This window comes from Chinchilla lanigera, unplaced genomic scaffold (assembly GCF_000276665.1).
Source record: "Chinchilla lanigera isolate Chin_1 unplaced genomic scaffold, ChiLan1.0 scaffold00083, whole genome shotgun sequence".
NCBI classification, from domain to species: Eukaryota; Metazoa; Chordata; class Mammalia; order Rodentia; family Chinchillidae; genus Chinchilla; species Chinchilla lanigera.
In genome coordinates, this window is record NW_004955484.1 from 9,583,515 (window position 1) to 9,601,986 (window position 18,472).

At 47.4% G+C, this 18,472-nt stretch overlaps 1 protein-coding gene across 1 annotated transcript; it reads right to left on the reverse strand.

Annotated features, from left to right (window-relative positions):
- Nucleotides 1-169: 169 nt before the first annotated feature.
- Nucleotides 170-17,771, reverse strand: Ces4a (carboxylesterase 4A). The gene is made up of 14 exons (XM_005403707.1): nt 17,695-17,771; nt 11,136-11,337; nt 7,626-7,767; nt 7,422-7,555; nt 6,932-7,085; nt 5,783-5,887; nt 5,601-5,705; nt 5,465-5,503; nt 4,473-4,613; nt 3,879-3,959; nt 3,354-3,507; nt 2,588-2,719; nt 2,335-2,407; nt 170-869 (listed from the first exon to the last, which is right to left on the reverse strand). Exons 1-14 carry the CDS (start codon nt 17,750-17,752, stop codon nt 707-709), a joined length of 1,683 nt encoding a protein of 560 aa, XP_005403764.1. The 5' UTR covers nt 17,753-17,771; the 3' UTR covers nt 170-706.
- Nucleotides 17,772-18,472: the final 701 nt, after the last annotated feature.

Sequence of the window (18,472 nt, forward strand, 5' to 3'; positions counted from 1 at the left end):
TTGCAGCCCAGGCAATATTGTGGCAGCCAACTTCCCTTGACTGAGTGTGGCCTAGTAAGCACATCCCAGTAAAGCTCAGGTAGAAATGCTCAGTTCCTCCCGGGGCTCAAATTGAGACACGACACTTTACCCCCCCATTTTAAAGATGGAGAAACTATGGCTGAAAGCAACATGTCTTTATTGAAAACTATATGCACCACTATGTGTGTAGGCTTTAAGGGGCTGTGGAGAAGAGCCCAAGCTACCAGACCCTTGCTGTGTGTCACACATAATCTGGCTGAACAGGTATGAGGGTGAGTAGGGTGGATGATAAATGATAATCTGGGAACAGTGGGCAGGCAGTGGCAGGCTCTGTGGACTTCCCATAAGAAGCTGCAAGTAAATCTTAAAGGGCAGGAGGACTTGGAGAAGGGAGAGAAGGGCTGTTCTGAGACTGTGGGTGTTAGGTACAGTGTAGCAATTTATGAGCTTGGCCTAAACTGATGTAGACCATGAGATATGTGGGTGTCAGGGGATGTGAGGCTGGACAAGGCGGTGCAGGGACCCCAGCTAGAAGGCTCTAGCTCTGGCCTAGAAATAGTCAGGACCTTCTGCATATCCTAGATTGAGCAGGCAGGACTCTCCACTCTGGATGTATCCATGGCCAGCTTCCCCCAGGTCTGGGCGGTAGATAAACCCTCCCCCATCACCATTCTCCAAATCGGAACTATTTCTGCTTTTTGGGTATCTGAGGCTGGTGCAGACTCCTCCAGAAGGCCATCTTCTTCTCCTTGAGTTTCGCACCCACTCTTATGATAAAATCCAGCTGCAAGTACTTTTCATCCTTGTTGAAGCGTGGCCAATAGGGCAGCTTTCCATCATTGGGGTTCCTGGCCCAGAGGAGGAAGGAGGGAGGATTCTTCTTACTTCTCTTTTCTCTATGTCCTCTCACCCTTCCCTCCTTTCCCTTTCTCTTGAGAGTTTGGTCCCAAAAGAGCATTAGGGAAGTTGTTTTGATATTTAGATAGTTTTTGGGCAATACTGGGTATTGTATGTGGGGGCCTTCACACCAAGCTACATCTACAGCCCTTAAAATTTTTTGAGATAGGGTCCTGCTAAATTGGTAAGGTGCTCAAGCTGGGCTTGGACTTGTGATCTTCCTGCCTCAGCCTCCCAGAGAACTGGGATTACAGGTTTGTGCTATCTCACCTGGCTTTAGACAGTTTTTAGAGCAGGGCTGAGGGACTTCCAGGCAGAGGGAACAGTGCGATGAGGGTTTAGAGATATAGAAGACAGAGACTTTGGAGGAAGCACAAGTACAGCAATATATGAAAATGGTATGAGTAAAGAGGAGGTGTGTGCCAAGGGGATGACATAGGAGAGATCTTGAAGGGATTTTCATGCCAAACTAAGGGGCTAAGACTTTATCCTGGAAGCACTGGGGAGCCACAGAGGGTTTTAAGCAGGGGAGTGAGTTGATGAAATGATACTTCAGAAAGATCCTTCTAGCATCATAAGAGGATAGAAGAGAGAAGGTGGAAATGGGAAAATAGTCAAGGGGAGCCAAAGTTCAGTTCAGATATTTCCTCTGCCTGAATCCTCCTCTGTCACCTGGGGAGGGCCAGACACCTCCTCAGTGCTTTCAAAATGCCCAGTGCTATCTGGGAATGGCGGTACATGCCTATAATAATTGTTTATTTATTTATGCCTATAATCTCAGCATTCTTGAGGCTGAGGCAGGAGGATTGCTGCAAATCTTAGGCCAGCCTGGGCTACACAGTGAGCTCAAGGCCAGCCTAGATGTCATAGCAAGACCTTGTCTTAAAAAACACAAAAACCCCCATAAAGTTCCCAGTGCTCCCCGGTACACTGCTCATTGGGCCTGATTGTAGTTTTTTTGTTTTGTTTTTTTGAGACAGGGTATGGCTATGTAGTTTAGGCTGGTCCTGAACTCACTGTGTAGTCCAGGCTGGCCTTGAACCCACAGTGATCCTCCTGACTCAGCCTCCCGAGTGCTGGGATTACAGATGTGTGCCAACATGTGTGGCTGGAGTTTTGTTTTTAAGAGCTATAGGAGGAATGGGTGCACATCCATGACTCCTTAAATTCCAGCTCCCACTGCTGGAGCTCGGCACACAAGGGAGCACTGGTGACTCTTGAATGCTTGAGTGAATGAGGAATGTGGGTTATGGGACAGAGAGGGACACTTAGGACCTCGTGACTAAATAAGAGAGGTGAAGGAAGGGACTCTGGTGGGGCTGCCTGTGTAGGTCCTGAGGACATGCAAGACAGATACCCAAAGTAGCTGGCCTTCAGATTTAGTGCTGCCCAGATGTGTTGGGGGGCCAGACTCACCCTGTGCGGGCAAAATTGGCCCAGTATTTCATCATCTGGAGGCTGAGTGCCTTTTCCTTAGCTGTGGACAGGCCTGGGGACAGAATGGGGTGTGGCATTTAGGAGAGCAAGGGGTGGCGACCTCCCAGATTTTCAGGTCCCAGCACGCCAGACTAGGGACTGGCTCGCCCCCTGTGGTCAGCCAGTGGAGTGGCAGGTCTGCACACACAGGAGACTGGACATGCAGTGGTGGTGTCAGGGGTGGTTTGAGCACCTTTGGAGAAGGGTTTCCCAAAGATGAAGCCAGTCTCATCCCCATGGTCTGCCCCGTCAGTTCGAGGTTTGATAATTATGCCTGAGCGAGCGTGATGCTGAAACTCATACAGGTAGACTTGGAAACCAGCATCTACAAATAGGGAAATTGAAGAAAGCAGCAGGAAAAGTTCCAGTCCAGGCCTCCCATCCACCCATGCATCCCGCCCACCTGCATCAAGCAGGGGAAAGAGCTTCGGCTTCAAAGTCAAGGGAGTGGATTTGAATCCTGTCTGTACTACTCCTTAGCTTTGTGATCCTAGGCAAGTCACTCAACCTCTCCGAGTTCCTTGTCTGTAGAGTGGGGTTACTGAAACCTAATTCACAGGATTCTGGTAAGGATTCTGGAAGCCCTCCTCTTTCCTCCTCTGAACCTTCCTCTCTTGGCCTGGCATTTGAAGGTCTTCAGTGTCTGCCCTCTTCAGCCATATGTTCCCAAGCCCCAGCCAATCTATGTAAGACTTTCAAGTTGCCCCTAAGCTTGTCCTCTGAGAAGCCTTCCCTATGACCATAGCTTTCTCCTCTGGACTGGCTGAGGTTTCGCTCCTGTCCCTGAGAAACAACCTTTCTTCTCATGAGGTTGATGGCTGCCTCCTCTGTGCATCCCCAAACCAGCCCAGAAATGCAGAGAGAGTGGATGGACAGTTGGTGAGCCTAGTTGGAAAGCAGCAGAGCTGGAAGATGGGGTGGAGGGGGCCAGTGTGGCCACTCTTGGGGAACCCTCATACCCCGGTGGTAGCGGGCAGCTTGCAATGTGGCATACACAAAGGTGGCATCTCCAGCTAGGTCAATCAAATGGTTTCGGACTATCTTCCAATCATACTTTTGGATGTCTCTCAGGTACTCGTCGACCACAAGTGGTATCTGCTCCTTGGTGATATTCTGGGCGGAGAGGCTACACTCACCCTGAGGCCTGCCATACCAGGTGGACCAGAGCTGAACACACCAGTGACTTGGACCCAGGCTCACTCCTCCAGGAGTTTTGGGAAGTGGGGGCTTCCAGAGAAGGCCTCCCATGGCTGATGCTTACACATTTTAGTTGCATAAGAACCACCTCCCCGGACCCTGAGGATGCCTGGGGACTTTTCCCATCAGCTTCCTCTGATCCCATGCCAAACCCCTTTGGGGACCTCCAAGAAAGATTCCATCCCTGGTTGAAGACCCTTTGCAAAGGGCAGCTATTAGGCAAAAAAGTAAAAGAGGAGGGGTCAGCACAGTTCAAACTGAGCATCCCTGCCCATTAGGCCCCTTACCAACAGGGTGCTGGTGCTCCAGAGGAGCTTGGCGAGGTTTTGTTTTCTCATTAAGTGTGGGCCAAGTGGGATCTTCATGATCTGCTCACAAGACAAGGACCCAGGTAGGGAATAGGCCTGAGATCTTGCCCATCTGCATGGAGAATTCTCAGGCAGAGAACACAGCCCAGAAAAGGTCCACAACCATGTAGAGTATTCTAGTTCCCTGTTTATCACTGCCATTTGGTCTAGAACTAAAGTGGGGCTGGGAGGGTCCATCCTACACTGACTCAGGAGCGAAAGAGGGCCCCAGGGTTTGTCATTGCCTGGAGGCTGCGGGATAGACATTATAACCTATCTAAACTATGATCTGAGAACTTGGGTACCCCAAACCTCCAGGAGGCCAACTTCTTCCTCCTCCCTTCCTTCACTCTTTGCCAAGCTCTCCCTGTGCAGGGTTTCCAAAGCAGGAGTTTCTCAGGGTTTGCTAAACAGGAGATTCCTAAGCATTTGTGTGTCCCAGAGGGGCTCTTGGGAGCTAATTTGGTGCCTAGAACTGCTCAAGAAGCACCCTTTGCCACCCCACTGTTATGAGTACCCTTCCCACTCACTTACATATGGCAAGAGCCAATTGAACTCCTGGCTGTTGACACCTAGAAGGTAGGGCATAGGCAAAATGTGCCCCCGCATCAGGAGCACCACAGGGTCATCTGGGAACACCACACCGTCCACTACAGGGCTCAGGAACCATGTTATCTGCAAGGCCAGGGCATTTCTAGCCAGTCATCCCACATATCCACACAGGGTCACTGTAACCTGAGGTGTATAGCTCAGCAGGTCATCCTCCAGGGACTGTTCTAACCTAGGCTCTTTGGGAAAAAAACTGGGACTGACCATGGTGACCCTTTGGAAAGTGGGTGTTGGAAGGGCCAGGACAGACAGGACTAAGATACCAGATTTGTGATGCTTGCCTCAGGTATCCACATAGCTCACTCCCTCATCTCTTAAAAATCTTTGTAAAATGTCACTTCAATGAGGCCTGCACTATGTTTTCCTTCTTTCCTTCCTTCCTTCCTTCCTTCCTTCCTTCCTTCCTTCCTTCCTTCCTTCCTTCCTTCTTTCTTCTCTCTCTCTTTCTCTCTCTCTCTTTTTCTCCTCTCTCTCTTTTTCTACTGGAGATTGAATGCCAGTCCATTCCCTTCCCCCACTATTTTTTAAGTTTTGAGACAGGATCTTGCAATCCTCAAGATCTTGAGTCCCAAGGTTGCCCAGGCTGCACTTGAAATTATGATCCTCCTGCCTCAGCCTCTCAGAGTACTGAGATTACTGGGTATGACCCCATATCCCACTCTTATCTATTCTATTTAAAATTCTAAGAAAAAAAAAAAAAAGAAAAAAATTCTATCCTTTGCATCATGCCTGACCCCCTTACCTTCTCATTTGCTATTCATTTATCACTTTCTAAGGAGATGACTGATTAGGCTATTGTCCCTTCTCATTGGAACTAGAGAAAAGATCTTGGCCTGAGCAATGCCCCAAGTATCCTGAGTGCCTGGCACACAGTAGAGTTCCATAAATACTCAAATTGTAGGATGTGGCCAGCTCACCTCTTGAGGTTCTTTCTGGAAGTTGTTGTGAAGCAATTTCTGTAAGGGAGTGGAGGGGATCAGAATTAAAGGAAGGCCCCTTGGGGAAGTCACTGGGGTGTCTGTAGCCTGCAGGCAGCTGGAATGTTCTACTTACCATTTTCTTGGACACCCGCATCACCTGAGCCCCTGACAGAGCCCTCAGACAGTTTACCATGATCTTTGTGTCACTGTGGCTGCAGCCTGCCAGGAAAGCAACCTTCTGTAGAGAGAAGGGTGTTCAGGGATGTTCCAGTCCTGTCCCCTCTTGTTCAGGCCTGAGAGAGGAGAGATACCCACCTTGGCCACCTTCAATGGGTCACGAGTGATGAAGGTTTTAAATACTGCAGTGCCACTCTGGGAAATGGCCCTATGGAAGAAACCCTGGGCTAGGGGTGACACCATCTGTAGGGATGGGGAGTAAGGCACCCATGAGATGTGCAAATAGGACTACTTTGTCCACCCTTGCACCCCAACTGTCCCAGTTCTGTCCATGTGGCTTCTTGCCTCAGCCTCCTAGAGTCCTGGGACTATAGGCATGCAGCACCATGCTCGTCTCTGTCTCTAATTTTTTTTTTTTTTTTTGATCTTCCTCTAATTTGAAGCCAGTTGCCATTACCTCCTCTGGGATAAATCTTGCTTCTCTGGCCCTACCATTCTCTTAGTTGGTCTCCAAATCTGTGTTTCAGCTTCTTTCCAACTTGATCCCATGCAGCAGGCTGAGCTACCTCTCTAAATGTACATCTGATTATAACACTTTCCTACTTAAAAGCTGCCCCTGTTCTCCAATGCACTTTGGATAAAGTTGCTCAATTTCTGTGGGCCTCAGTTTCTTCATCTGTACAATGGGAACAGCAATACTTTTCTCATAGGAATGTTGAGATGATTAAATCAAGGAATAGACATGAAATGCATGGAAGAATGCCTGGCACCCAGAAAGTGTGTGTATGTTACAGTATTATTACTGTGGCCTGCAAGGACATGAATAATGTGGTCCCTGCTCACTTCTCAGCCCTATGTCCTACACAAGGGACCTTTTAACCTACCCTCCACATTCACCCCACATCAAAAGTCCTCCTAGAGTATCAAGACCAGAGCCGGGTCTCCAACACTTGTCCCTAACTCCCAGGCTAGGTCGGTGGTGGGGACAGAACTCTAGGGGGAGAGTGGGGGAGGCAAGAGGTGCTGGATGCCCACGGGGAATTCACTGAATAGCCCAAGTGTCAGTATCTTCCTCCCTGGGTCTTGGTTTTTCACCAGTGCTGTCCCTGTACAGGGCAGGCACCCTTGGCTGTGAAGAGTGGTACCCTTGACAGGGGGAGGGCGGGGTCTGCGGGCTGGTGTGTTTCTGTACACTTCAATCTGCGCACACGTCTGTGCAGTAGAGAGGATACCGTTGTGGGAACACGTGGGCCTGTGTCTGCTGGTCCATCAGGGCCTCGCACTCACCAGTCCTGAGATGCACATAGCCCCCGCGGACTGGCCAAACAGGGTCACGCTTTCTGGGTCTCCTCCAAAGGCTTCGATGTTTTCCTGCACCCAGTGCAGAGCCGCCACTTGGTCCAGCAACGCCCAGTTCCCGCGGGCCTGGCTGTCGCCAGTGCTGGGCGCGTGGGATTTAAGGTCAGGGTTTCAAACTTCAAGAGTCGGGATGCAGAAAGCTCCCAGTCAGCCCTGCACCCCCTTACCTTGACCTTCTGAGACTCAGCCCTGCAACCTCGTCTTCTTTAGAGTTAGGCTCAACCCCCTGAGGAAGTATCCGGCCCTCCTTTCTCCCACTAAGCATCAGCTCGGGCCTCTGCCCGCTTCCCGGTGTCATATTCCTGTACCTCGCCCCTCCGCGGCCACTCGTCCCCGCCTCCTCCCTGGGCGGCGCCCCTTCACAGCCTCGGGTCCCAGCCTCCTCCGCCCAGAGCCCCCGGCGCCAGGCCCCGCCCACCTCAGGAAGCCCAGGATGCCGAGCCTGTACTGCAGAAATACCAGCACCACTCTTTCGCGCGCGGCGAGCTCAGAGCCTTCATAGGTGGAAGCGGCGCCTACGAGGAAGGCGCCTCCCGGGAACCAGACCATCACCTGGGAGAGAAAGGCCGAGGACTCAGCGGGGCGGAGTGGGATGAAGGGGAATGGGAGACCGAGTGCTCACCGGCAGCAGAGGATCCCCAGGCGCGCGCACCGGCGCGTACACGTTCAGGTACAGGCAGTCTTCGCTGAAGCGCAGCCAGCTGTACCGTTTCCGCGTGTTGAAGTACATGGACGCTATCTGCCCCCAGGACTCCTGAAGGCACCTGTGGGCACGGTGTGACTTTGGACTCAGGCTCAAAGATGGCAGTGGGGAGAGTAGTTTCAATCTAGGGTCCACGGTAGGAGACAGAACCACAAAGGAAATCCAGGCAGCCCTCCCCACTTCCCCATTCCCAGAGGCCTCCACTAGCTTTGCGGTGCGGGATTGGGAGGCAGGTGGTTCTCCCTAGGATCCATCCCATCCAGATTCCTATGGCTGCTTGCTTCCCACCTCCAAGCCTCTCTGTACCGCTGTTGTCTTTGTCAAATGCGCTCTGCCCAGCAAATTCCTATTCATGTTTGAGGCTAGATGGGGTGGTGCCCTTGTGTCGGGCGCATCCCCATCTCATGTCCCCCAAGGCTCTGTCCACTCTTGACCATAGTACTGCTCAGAGTCATTTCAGTTGGTAATGTTTCTGAAGTGGCCAAGCACACCTATGAGCAGGGGTGGAGATGGATTCATCTGATGCCTGGCACCCAGTCCAGTGCCCTGTACTGTGTAGACTTTCGGGGTATCGGTGGAGTATGGCCTGCAGTCACCTCCTTTTTTTTTTTCCTGCTGGCCCAGCCCCTAAAGTGGCTATTGTAAGGTTGGGAGCGAACCAGTTTGCTTCGGTGCAGGAAACCTGTCTGCCTATTCCTGCTCTTCCTTTTCCTGGCCCCACCCCCCGGAGCATCACAGTCCCTCTCTTTCCCAACAACACAGCAACCTGCCTTATCCAAAGCTCTCCTCTTCCCCACGTTCCCCAGCTACTGTCCTTTCTTCCCCTAGGCCAAGCTTTTAGCTGATATTCTTTCCCTCCACCCCCACCCAGCCATGTCAAGGCCCCCAGCGGGCAGCGTATTTTTATTTCTACACATTGTCTTTGGTCTTCCTTGCTTCATCACTTGGCAGCAGCTTATGTTATTCTTAGGGTGCTGTCTGATAAATCACATCTGGGCTCTCACTAGGAAAACCAGCGCTCTTATGGCCAAGAGTGAGCAGCTGAAGCAGAGGAATGGTGGGGGAGGGGTGGAGAGGAGATGTAAAAAAAGTTAAGATGTGTTATGTACATGTACCAACTCCTCACCATGAATTATGTACTGCAAACATGTACCAATAAAAATAAAAATTGAAAAAAACAAACACCAGAGGCTTCTGTCCTCATCCCACCACAAAAGCCACTCTTGTCATGGGCATCAGTGATCCTCATCCCGCTAAATCCCTGCTGCTGTCTCACTTAACCCTGCCAACCTTCAATGTAATTGACCATTCTTTCTTTTTAATTTGAGACAAGGTCTCACTATATAGTTCAGGATGACCTGGAACTCACTATGTAGTCCAGGCTGGCCTTGAACTCACAGCGATCCTCCTACCTCAGCCTTTCAAGTGCTGGGATTGCAGGCATGTGCCCCTACACTGGCCCCCTCCCTTCTTGAAGAACTGTTCTTTTCTAGCTTTTTCCAACACCCCACTGCCCTGATTTCCTGCCCCCTCCTTGGTAGCACTCCACCTAAACATGACACTGCCTCAGCCTTGCCAGCCCTCAGTTCTCTTTGCTTTCTTCCCATTCTTTCTTAAGTTGTTTTCTTCCAGGCCCTGAGCTTCACCCCGTTGACCTGCTGCTGTCATTTTCATGCAGACGGCAAGTTTGCCTCTGGCCCCCCTCCAGCCACCTACTCAACATCTATACATGGTCGTCTATCAGCTCATCAAACCTGACATGCCCCGATGAACTCTGATTTTGCCCAAACTTACTCTTGCCCCAGTCTTCCCCATTTTGGAAACAGTACTCTGTCCTCTCAACAGCTGTGGCCAAAAACTCGTTATGCATGATTCTTCTTCCTCTGTGGTTCATATTCAATTCTAGGGTAAATCCCATCAATTTTACCTTTAATAAATCTGGAATCTGACTATTTCCTACCACTTCCCCTGTAATTATGCTAGTGGAAGCCACCATTTCTACAGCAGCCTCCTGTTTCCCCGGTCTCTCTAGTCACCCTTTCCCATAGGCTGTTCTAGGCAACCCACAAATTTTTACAACTGACGCTGTGTTTCAAATAGCCCTTATTATGTCAGTATACTGCCTGCGTTCCAACAGCTGACATGCACACTTCTATGCAATGGACATCAGATCCTCAGGGTTCTAACAATGGTCATTCCATGCTCTGTCACCTGATAATAGGAGTTCCAAGTAGTAGTCACAGTGCATGCCTGCCATCCTACCCCTTGGGAGGCTGAGGCAGAATTGACATGAGTTCAAGGCCAACCTGTGCTACATAGTTTAAGGCCAGCCTGAACTACAGAATGGGACCCTGTCTTAAACACCAACCAACCAACCAACCAACCAAATAAACAAACAAGCAAAAAGAATGCTCTAAATAACTATCACACAATCTTCAGAATACCTGGGGTACACTCCATGACAATCAGTGTTCTAACAACTAATATCCTGGTATATTCTACCACATTACTTCTCACACTACCACACTAGTAGTGACCACACTACTTCTCTGTGGTCATATTCTAACAATGGAGACCTCTTCTTAACGGCTACTCACCCAGGTGGGAGTTGCAGTACTTTTTCTCCCACCAGTGGATATATTATAAAGAGTTCTCATAACAACTGGGAGTTGTAGTTGTTTTTTTTTTTTTTAAATAGCAGCTGATATTGTCACTGAAGTTTCTCATAACAGACATTTTTCTAAACCCGTTCCTTGGAGGCTTCCATATTTAGTGACCACCAGAGGCTCCTGGCCATGCACAGTAGATGCTGAACGTTGTTAATGATTGCCACAGAATGTTCTGGGCAGTGGATTACTCAATGATCTAAATAAACAGTAAATACGTTTGTTCTGGGTAAACTGCCAAGCCCAGTGTTTCAAAGGAAGGTCATTGCCCCAATCTTCTTGTGTGACTTAGGGAGTGCAGCATGGTTGGAGGTGGGAGCAAGACCCTGGAACTTGAAAGCTGAAAGTGAGCCTGTATGTTCCTACCTTGGAGCTCCCTCTGAGGGAAGGGCTGGCAGTGCCATGTGGATTTGTTACTGGGCTCAAGGGAGAACTCTGGGCTTGCTCAAGGGGCTGGGGAGCGAGTGAGTGCTGCTTCTCAGCTGCATTTAGGAAACCCAGGGCCCCAGAAGGTCCCAGGGAAGAATTAGTGACCACCTTGCTTTACTTGGAGCTCTCCTGTGCAAAACCATGATCAGTTATCAGTATTTTCAGGATCATTTGGACAAACCATCTTGTTATACAGGTGTAGAAACTGAGGCCTCAAAGGGCCTCTGGCCTGCCTGTGCTCACACAGTATGTTTATCTCAGTGAATTGTTCAAAGCCCCACCTGGAGGTAGTGGTCCTAAGGGCCTGCCCACCTCCCAGGCTTTTGGTTCTTACGCAGGGGGGTAGGTGGTGGCACGTCTGACTCCTTTCCAGGGCTCTGGGGGCTTAGGCGGAGCAAATCTGAGGTCACCCACAGGAGGTTTGGAGAAGGGGATTCCAAGGAAGACATGGAGGGGAGTCTTCCCTACGTGCACCTGCTTTCCTTGGAGGCTTCCATATTTAGTGACCACCAGAGGCTCCTGGCCATGCACAGCACCTGGGAGAGAAGGAAAAAGAGTCATTCTGGCTCAACTGCTCTGAGCCACAGATGAAACTCTGGCCCATCTTCCACGGGAGCTATTGTTACTTTTCATAACAAGAAAAAAGCTTATGGGGGTGTGGTGGTGCATACCTGTAATCCCCACACTCGAGAGGCAGAGACAGGAAGATCACTGAGTTTGAGGCCAGCCTAGGCTACGTAGTAAATTCTAGGATAGCCTGTACTACATAGGAAGACTTTATCTCAAAAAACCAAACCAAACCAAACCAAACCCAAACAAAACAAAACAAAACAAAACAAAACAAAACACTGGGAATGTAGCTCGATGAGAAGGCCTTGGGTTCGATCCTCAGTATGCAAAACAGATAAAAGTACATGTCTTTTATATGAACTGTTTCTCTCTGTCATTTAATGTCAATAAATATGTTATTTAACCTGACTTCTGTTTGATATTAGTATGGCTATACTTTTCATTTTTATTTTCTTGTTTCCATTTCGTTCCTTTTCCTTTCTAATGGCACTGAGGCTTGAATACAGGCCACTTGCACTGAGCGACAGCCCAAGCCCTTTTTTAATTTTTAAATTTTGAGACAGAGTCTTACTAAGTCCCTAAACTGCCCAGGCTGGGCTCACACTTGGCAATCCTCCTGCCTCAGCCTTCCAGAATGCTGAGATTATAGGCATACATCACACTTTAGCTTTTTCTTTGGTTTATTTTTGTTTTTTGAGATCAATCTTACTATGTAGTCTAGGTTAGCTTCAAATTTGGAATCCTTCCTCAGTCTCCCGAGTAGCTGGGATCACAGGTGTGGGAAACAACATCTGGCTTCACTCCTTCTCTTTCCTCTTCTCCTTTTTCCTCTGCTCCTTCTCCTTCTTCTTTTTCCTCTACTTCTTTTCTTTTTTATTTTTTTGAGATAGGGTCTTGCTATGTAGCCCAGGCTGGCTTCAAATTTGCAGCAATGCTCCTGCCTCAGCCTCTGGAGTGCTGGGGCAAAAGGCCTGTGCCACCGTGCCTGGCCTGGATACACTTCTTGTTGCAAACATATGCCTGGTATATTTCTGGGAAGGAGTCATATATACATACACAATCTCACTTTTTTTTTTTTGAGACAGTACTAATTTAGGCTAGACTTGAACTCACTAGGTAGCCCAGGCTGGGCTCAAGCTCACTGTAAACCTCCAACCTCAGCTTCCCAAGTGCTGGGATTTTAGGCATGCTTCAACTACATTTGGTTATATTCTCACTTATATACACACTTGTATCAATAAGCATCTATATGTGCAAATTTGTCATATTTGTATATAAGAAGTACATGAGCACGGCTCATCTACAAAGAAGCATACAGAGCTGGACATGCTGGCACTTGCTTGTAATCCTAGAACTCTGAGAAGTTGAGGCAGGGAGATCACAAATTTGAGTTCAGCCTGGGCAATTTAGCCAGATTGCATCTCAAATTTTTAAAAAAGGGCTTAGATTCTAGCTCATTGTTAAGACCCTGGGTTTGGTGCCCAGTAACACACACACACACACACACACACACACACAGATTGAGAGAGAGAGAGAGAGAGAGAGAGAGAAAAGAAGACAAGTGTGGTAGTGCACACCTGTGATCCCAGCACTTGGGGGCGGGGGGCTGAGGCAGGAGGATTGCTGAGAGTTTTGAGGCCAGCCAGCCTGGGCTACATATTGAGTTCAAAACCAGCTTAAACTATATAGTGAGACCCTGTCTCAAAACACCAACCCCCTCAAACAAAAGCAAACAAAAGAATAGAAAGAAAGATACAGAAATACAAGGGTCAAATACACATACAGATGCACGCATACCTGTATAGAAGCTCTGTACAGATATACATATATACCCTATCCATGGCATGCATTCACATATTACACACACAGTAAAAGGATACCCACATCATAGCCAGGTCTGGAAATAGATATGAAATAGGCCAAGTTGAGAGCCAGGCATGCATACTTGGAAGGCTGAGGTAGGAGGATCACTGTGAGTTCAAAGCCAGCCTGAACTACATAGTTGGATTCAGCCATCTGCCTGTTGGTACTTGCTTTCTTCTAAGTGGTCATCCTGCCCTCCTCTGACCAGCAAGGGTTGGTGAGGCCTCATGTCCATGTCCATGTCCCTGCAGAATCCTTGTTTATTCTTCCCCTTCCTTCTCAAAACAGAATGGTTCTGTCTGTACATCTGTCTCTCAGAGCTCATGGTGCAAAGTGACAGACATCAAATGTGGTCCAAATAATTACACTGCCTGGCTGTGCATCAGAATCATTTGGGGATCACTGTGAAAATACAGATTCTGAGGCTCTACCCTCATTCTCTGAATGAGAATCTCAGAATTGTATCAAGAAATTAGATTTGCAAAGCTCTCCAGAAGATTTTGTTGCAGTCGCTTTTGAGAACAGCATTTGGAATTGGTGTGATAGAGCACACTCTCACGCTCCCGGCTGTAGGTGGCCCAAAATACTGCCCACACCTACAGGTCTCCCCAGGTCTTACATAAGCCACACCTGAGTACAAAGGAGTGACTGTAACAGTGGCACTTGGGCACGGAGGCAGGTCAGTAGGGCAAGGGGCCTTCTCATACCTCCTCTGTGTGTGCAGCCCTTGCACTGGCTCTGGGAGGAGCAGGAGGGGGAGCCCAAGGCCTCTCACTACAAGGCCATTGACCAGCCTGTGGTCACTTCATGATGGAATAGCCAACAGCTGTCATTTCTGGATCTTTCGTTATAGCCCAGCACTATATCATCTCACCCCATTCTCCCTGAAAATGATTCAGGCAAATGGTACTACACAGATATGGAAATGGAAGTGGGTAAGTCACTTGGAGATATCCCACATCAGAGCTCTGCTCTAAACCATGGGTGTCTGTCTGTCTAACTACCAGCTTCAGGTGTGTGTGGGGGAACAATGTGGCAAAGTGCACTCTTTTTCCAAACAAGAGTTGCTGTGGCATGGCTCTGATCCCAGCTGGCTACGCAGAGGTGACTTATGAAGACACTTATTAGTAGTCAGAAAATGTTACTTAAAAGCTGGAGTTAAAAGAATTAAGATATGTTATTGGCTGGGAATGGTGGCTTATGCTTATAATCCCAGCCCTCAGGAGGCTGAGGCAGGAAGATTGCTGTGAGTTCCAGGCCAGCCTGGACTACACAGTAAGGCTCAGTCTCAAAAAGCAAAAACAAAACAAAAAGAATAAAAATAATAAACCAAATAAATAAGCTAGTTTTTTAGAAAAGATATGGCTGCAGATTAAAATTAGACCCATGTCTTTTTGTCCCATGCACTATACTAAAATTGAAATGGATCAAAGATCTAAATATTAAAACAGAAACATTAAACCTGCTGGGAGATAGAATAGATAGACCTCCTGAAGACATTGGTGTATGCAAAGAATTTATGAACAAAATCCTAACTGCACAGAAACTACCACAATGACTGAGATCTCATTTATTAAAAAGCTTGTTGCACAGCAAGAGAAACCACCAACAGAGTGAGAACACAACCCATAGTGTGAAAAAAAATTGTTGCCAGCTGTTCTCAGACAAAGGACTACTACCTAGAACTCAAAAAAAATCAGATGTCCCCCCAGATTTAAAGACCCAATCCAAAATTGGCATCTGAGATAAATAAATAATTCTCAGATGAAGAAGTACAAATAGCAAATAAATATATGAAAAAATGTTCAACAGCACTGGTCAGTGGAGAGAGGCAAATTAAAACAACTTTGAGATTCCATCTCACCCCAGAAAGAATGGCTGTTATCAAGAAATTAACCAATAACCAATGCTGGTGGGGCCAGGTGTGGTGGCGCACGCCTGTAATCCCAGTACCTTGGAGGCTGAGGCAGGAGGATCACTGTGAGTTTGAGGCCCACCTGGGCTACAAAGTGAGTTCAAGGCCAGCCTGAGCTGCATAGTGAAACCCTGTCTCAAACGGCAAAAAAAACAAAAACAAAAACAAAAACAAAAAAACCCAGAAACAACAAAAACAAAACAAACCAAAACAACAACAACAACAAAAATGCTGGTGAGGCTATGGGGAAAAAGGAACACTTCTCCACTGCTGGTGAGAGTGTAGGCTGGTGCAACCACTGTGGAAATCAGTGTGGAGATTCCTCAATAAACTAGGGCTAGAGGTCGCATTTGACCCAGTCATTCCCCTTCTTGGTATCTTCCCAAAAGAATTAAAAGCATCATATCACAGTGATATATGCACACCCATGTTTACAGTGGCATAATTTGTGATAGCCAAATCTTAGAAACAGCCCAAATGCCCATCAGCTGGTGAATGGGTAAAGATGTGTGTGTGTGTGTGTGTGTGTGTGTGTGTGTGTGTTTTTAATACAATGGAGTACTACTCTGCCATAATAAAGGATAAGCTTGAGACATTTCTAGGTAAATGGATGCACCTTGAAACCATACTCTTAAATGAAATAAATTGGATACACATGGGTAAATACTGCATTGTTTGTCTGATGTGAGAAACTGAAAGTGTAAATAAGGATTAAAATGTATAATAGGTATTGTGAAACGGGAAGAAAATGTTCAAATGGGGAAGAGAATAAGGGAGGGGAGGGGGAAGGAAAGAAGGAAAAAGTAAAAATAATGAGAAAAGAAGGAAAAATGGAAACAAAGCTTTTGTAAATGGGGAGGGGAGGAGGGGTTGAAGGCAGGGCGGTGGAATGGGAAAAGAAAAAGAAATAAGTTATATCATGTACAGGTACAACTTCTCTATGATGAATGCGATCATTCTACATACCTAAAATATACCAATAAAATCTGATTAGAAGAAAAAAATAAAATATTTGAGACTGAAAAAAAGATATGTACTTGTTCCAACTCCCACAATGAATATGTGCTTCAAATATGTACTAAGGCTGGGTGTGGTGGTGCACACCTGTAATCCCAGCACTTTGGAAGCTGAAGCAGGAGGCTCCCCATGAGTTTGAGGTCAGTTTGGGTACATAAGCAAGTTCAAGACCAGCCTGCACTATGTAGTGAGACCCTGCCTTAAAAACAGACAAACAGGTTGGGAGTGGTGACTCACACCTGTAATCCTAGCACTCAGGAGGCTGAGGCAGGAGGATCGTTGTGAGTTCGAGACCAGCCTGGGCTACAAAGTGAGTTCAAGGCCAGCCTGAGCTGTATAGTGAGACCCTGTCTCAAAAAGACACACACAAAAAAACAACAAACAAACAGACAAATCAACCAAAACAAAGCCAAAAAAGCAAATATGCACTAAGCAAAAAGCAGGGGTTACAGCTGCTATCTGGAAAATTAAAATATGATATTATCCAATTCTAGTGAAGATACACTGGAAAGGACATTTGCATATACTGTTAGTGGATAATAAGTTCATACAACATCATGGGAAAATAATTTGGACAAATATATAAAGAGCCGCAGAGCATTCACATGCTTTGATTCAGTAAGTCCATTTCTCGCTCCCTCCCTGATGTCAGAATCACCAAGACAAGGACCGCTCTGAACTGTAGTGGATACTGAAAACATCATATTTATTTAGGGACCAAAGTAAATAAATAAACAAATAAATATTACTTTAAACTGCCTTCAGTCAGATTTTAAGTTAAAAAAAGAGCAGAATGTAAAATTGTATACAGCTAACATTACAGCTACATATAAATATACAACAAAAAGACTAAAGAAGATGCACCAAAATGCTAAAAGTAGTTTTAGCAAAGTTGCCCTCAAATTAAAAATTATTTATAATAGAGATCAGCAGATTGGTTGCTTGGAAGGTATTTAGGAAAGGGGTACATGGGCTGCTGGGAATATTCTAGATCTTGGTGGTTACACTGTGTACGTATAATATATTTTGTGTGTATGTATAATGTAATTAATATAATATATAATTGCACAAGTAAGATGTGTACATGTTATTGTATGGATCTTATACCTCAGTAAATTTTTGCTAATGTGCTATGTGGTTTACATAGTCCAAAGTACAACAATAATAAAAAAAGACACTGGGGAGAAGCGCACAGGTAGTAAAGTGGTTCCTGTAGGAGAAAGGGAGGCAGAAGTAGTACTCCTGTGAAGGAGAAGGAAGGAAGGAGGAAGGGACAAGGACCTGCTATGTTCTGGCATCTCCTTATTGGTTCTGGGAGTCAAAAGACACTCCTCCCACCCCCATTTACAGAGCAGCCCTGGGTCTCAGAGAAGCAAAAGGTCTTGTTCAGACTGCCAGCTGATGGGTGGATTAGTGTGCTGAACCAGCACCCTCCATCTGCCCAGGCCTTGTCTAAGGGCCCCTGGCCTGTTGTCCCAGGAGAGGTCGAGCCGTGTCTGACTTGCTCTGGAGTAGTTGAAGGTCTTACCTGAGGCTGTGTGTACCACCAAACAGAGGACAGGAATCCAAATTAGAATCCACCTCATGCTGTGGTCAGCTCCTGCCACAGGCCAGAGTGATATCAACATGCTGACGATAGCTGTGACGGCCACTTTTATCTTCCCTCCATCCCTATCAGCAGGTAACGCTTCCGACCAGCCCACACTCTTGTCTTTGGCTTCTGACAACAGGTCACGATCGCTGCAACCCCTGCCCACTTCGCACGTGTGTGGGCAATGGCTTAAAGCTAGCAGGTGTGAGTTGAGCTCTGAGCATACAGTAGATGACAAGATCAGAGCCAAACTCTGGGTCACTTGGCCCCTCAGCTCCCAAGTTTCCTCTTTGTGGATATAGGGGCCTTGGGCCACTCTGCTCCCCTCTACTTTGCCCAGACCCTTCTGCAGTCTTTCTCCTGTTATGGCTGTCAGCCAGGAGCACTGCGGAGCAGGAGGCCCCACACGCGGGGAAGGACATTAGAGTGGTGGTCGGGCTCATGGGTTTCCAGTCTGTGGGTAGCCAACCTGGAAGCAACTGTGAGAGGTCTGGAGGGGACGTCTAGTGAGCCCAGGGTTAGGTGATGAGAAGGAGGTTTCTCTTTACTAATCCTCTAAGTAAAGGATGAGGAGGAGTCAGCCAGGCAAAAGAGTCATCCAGGCAAAGATCCTGCCTGAAATTTGGAACTTCAGGAGCATGGAGGATGCAGGGAAAGAAAATCAAAGAAAATCTGTATTATGAACATAGTTCGCAGGCCACTTTCTAGAAAATCC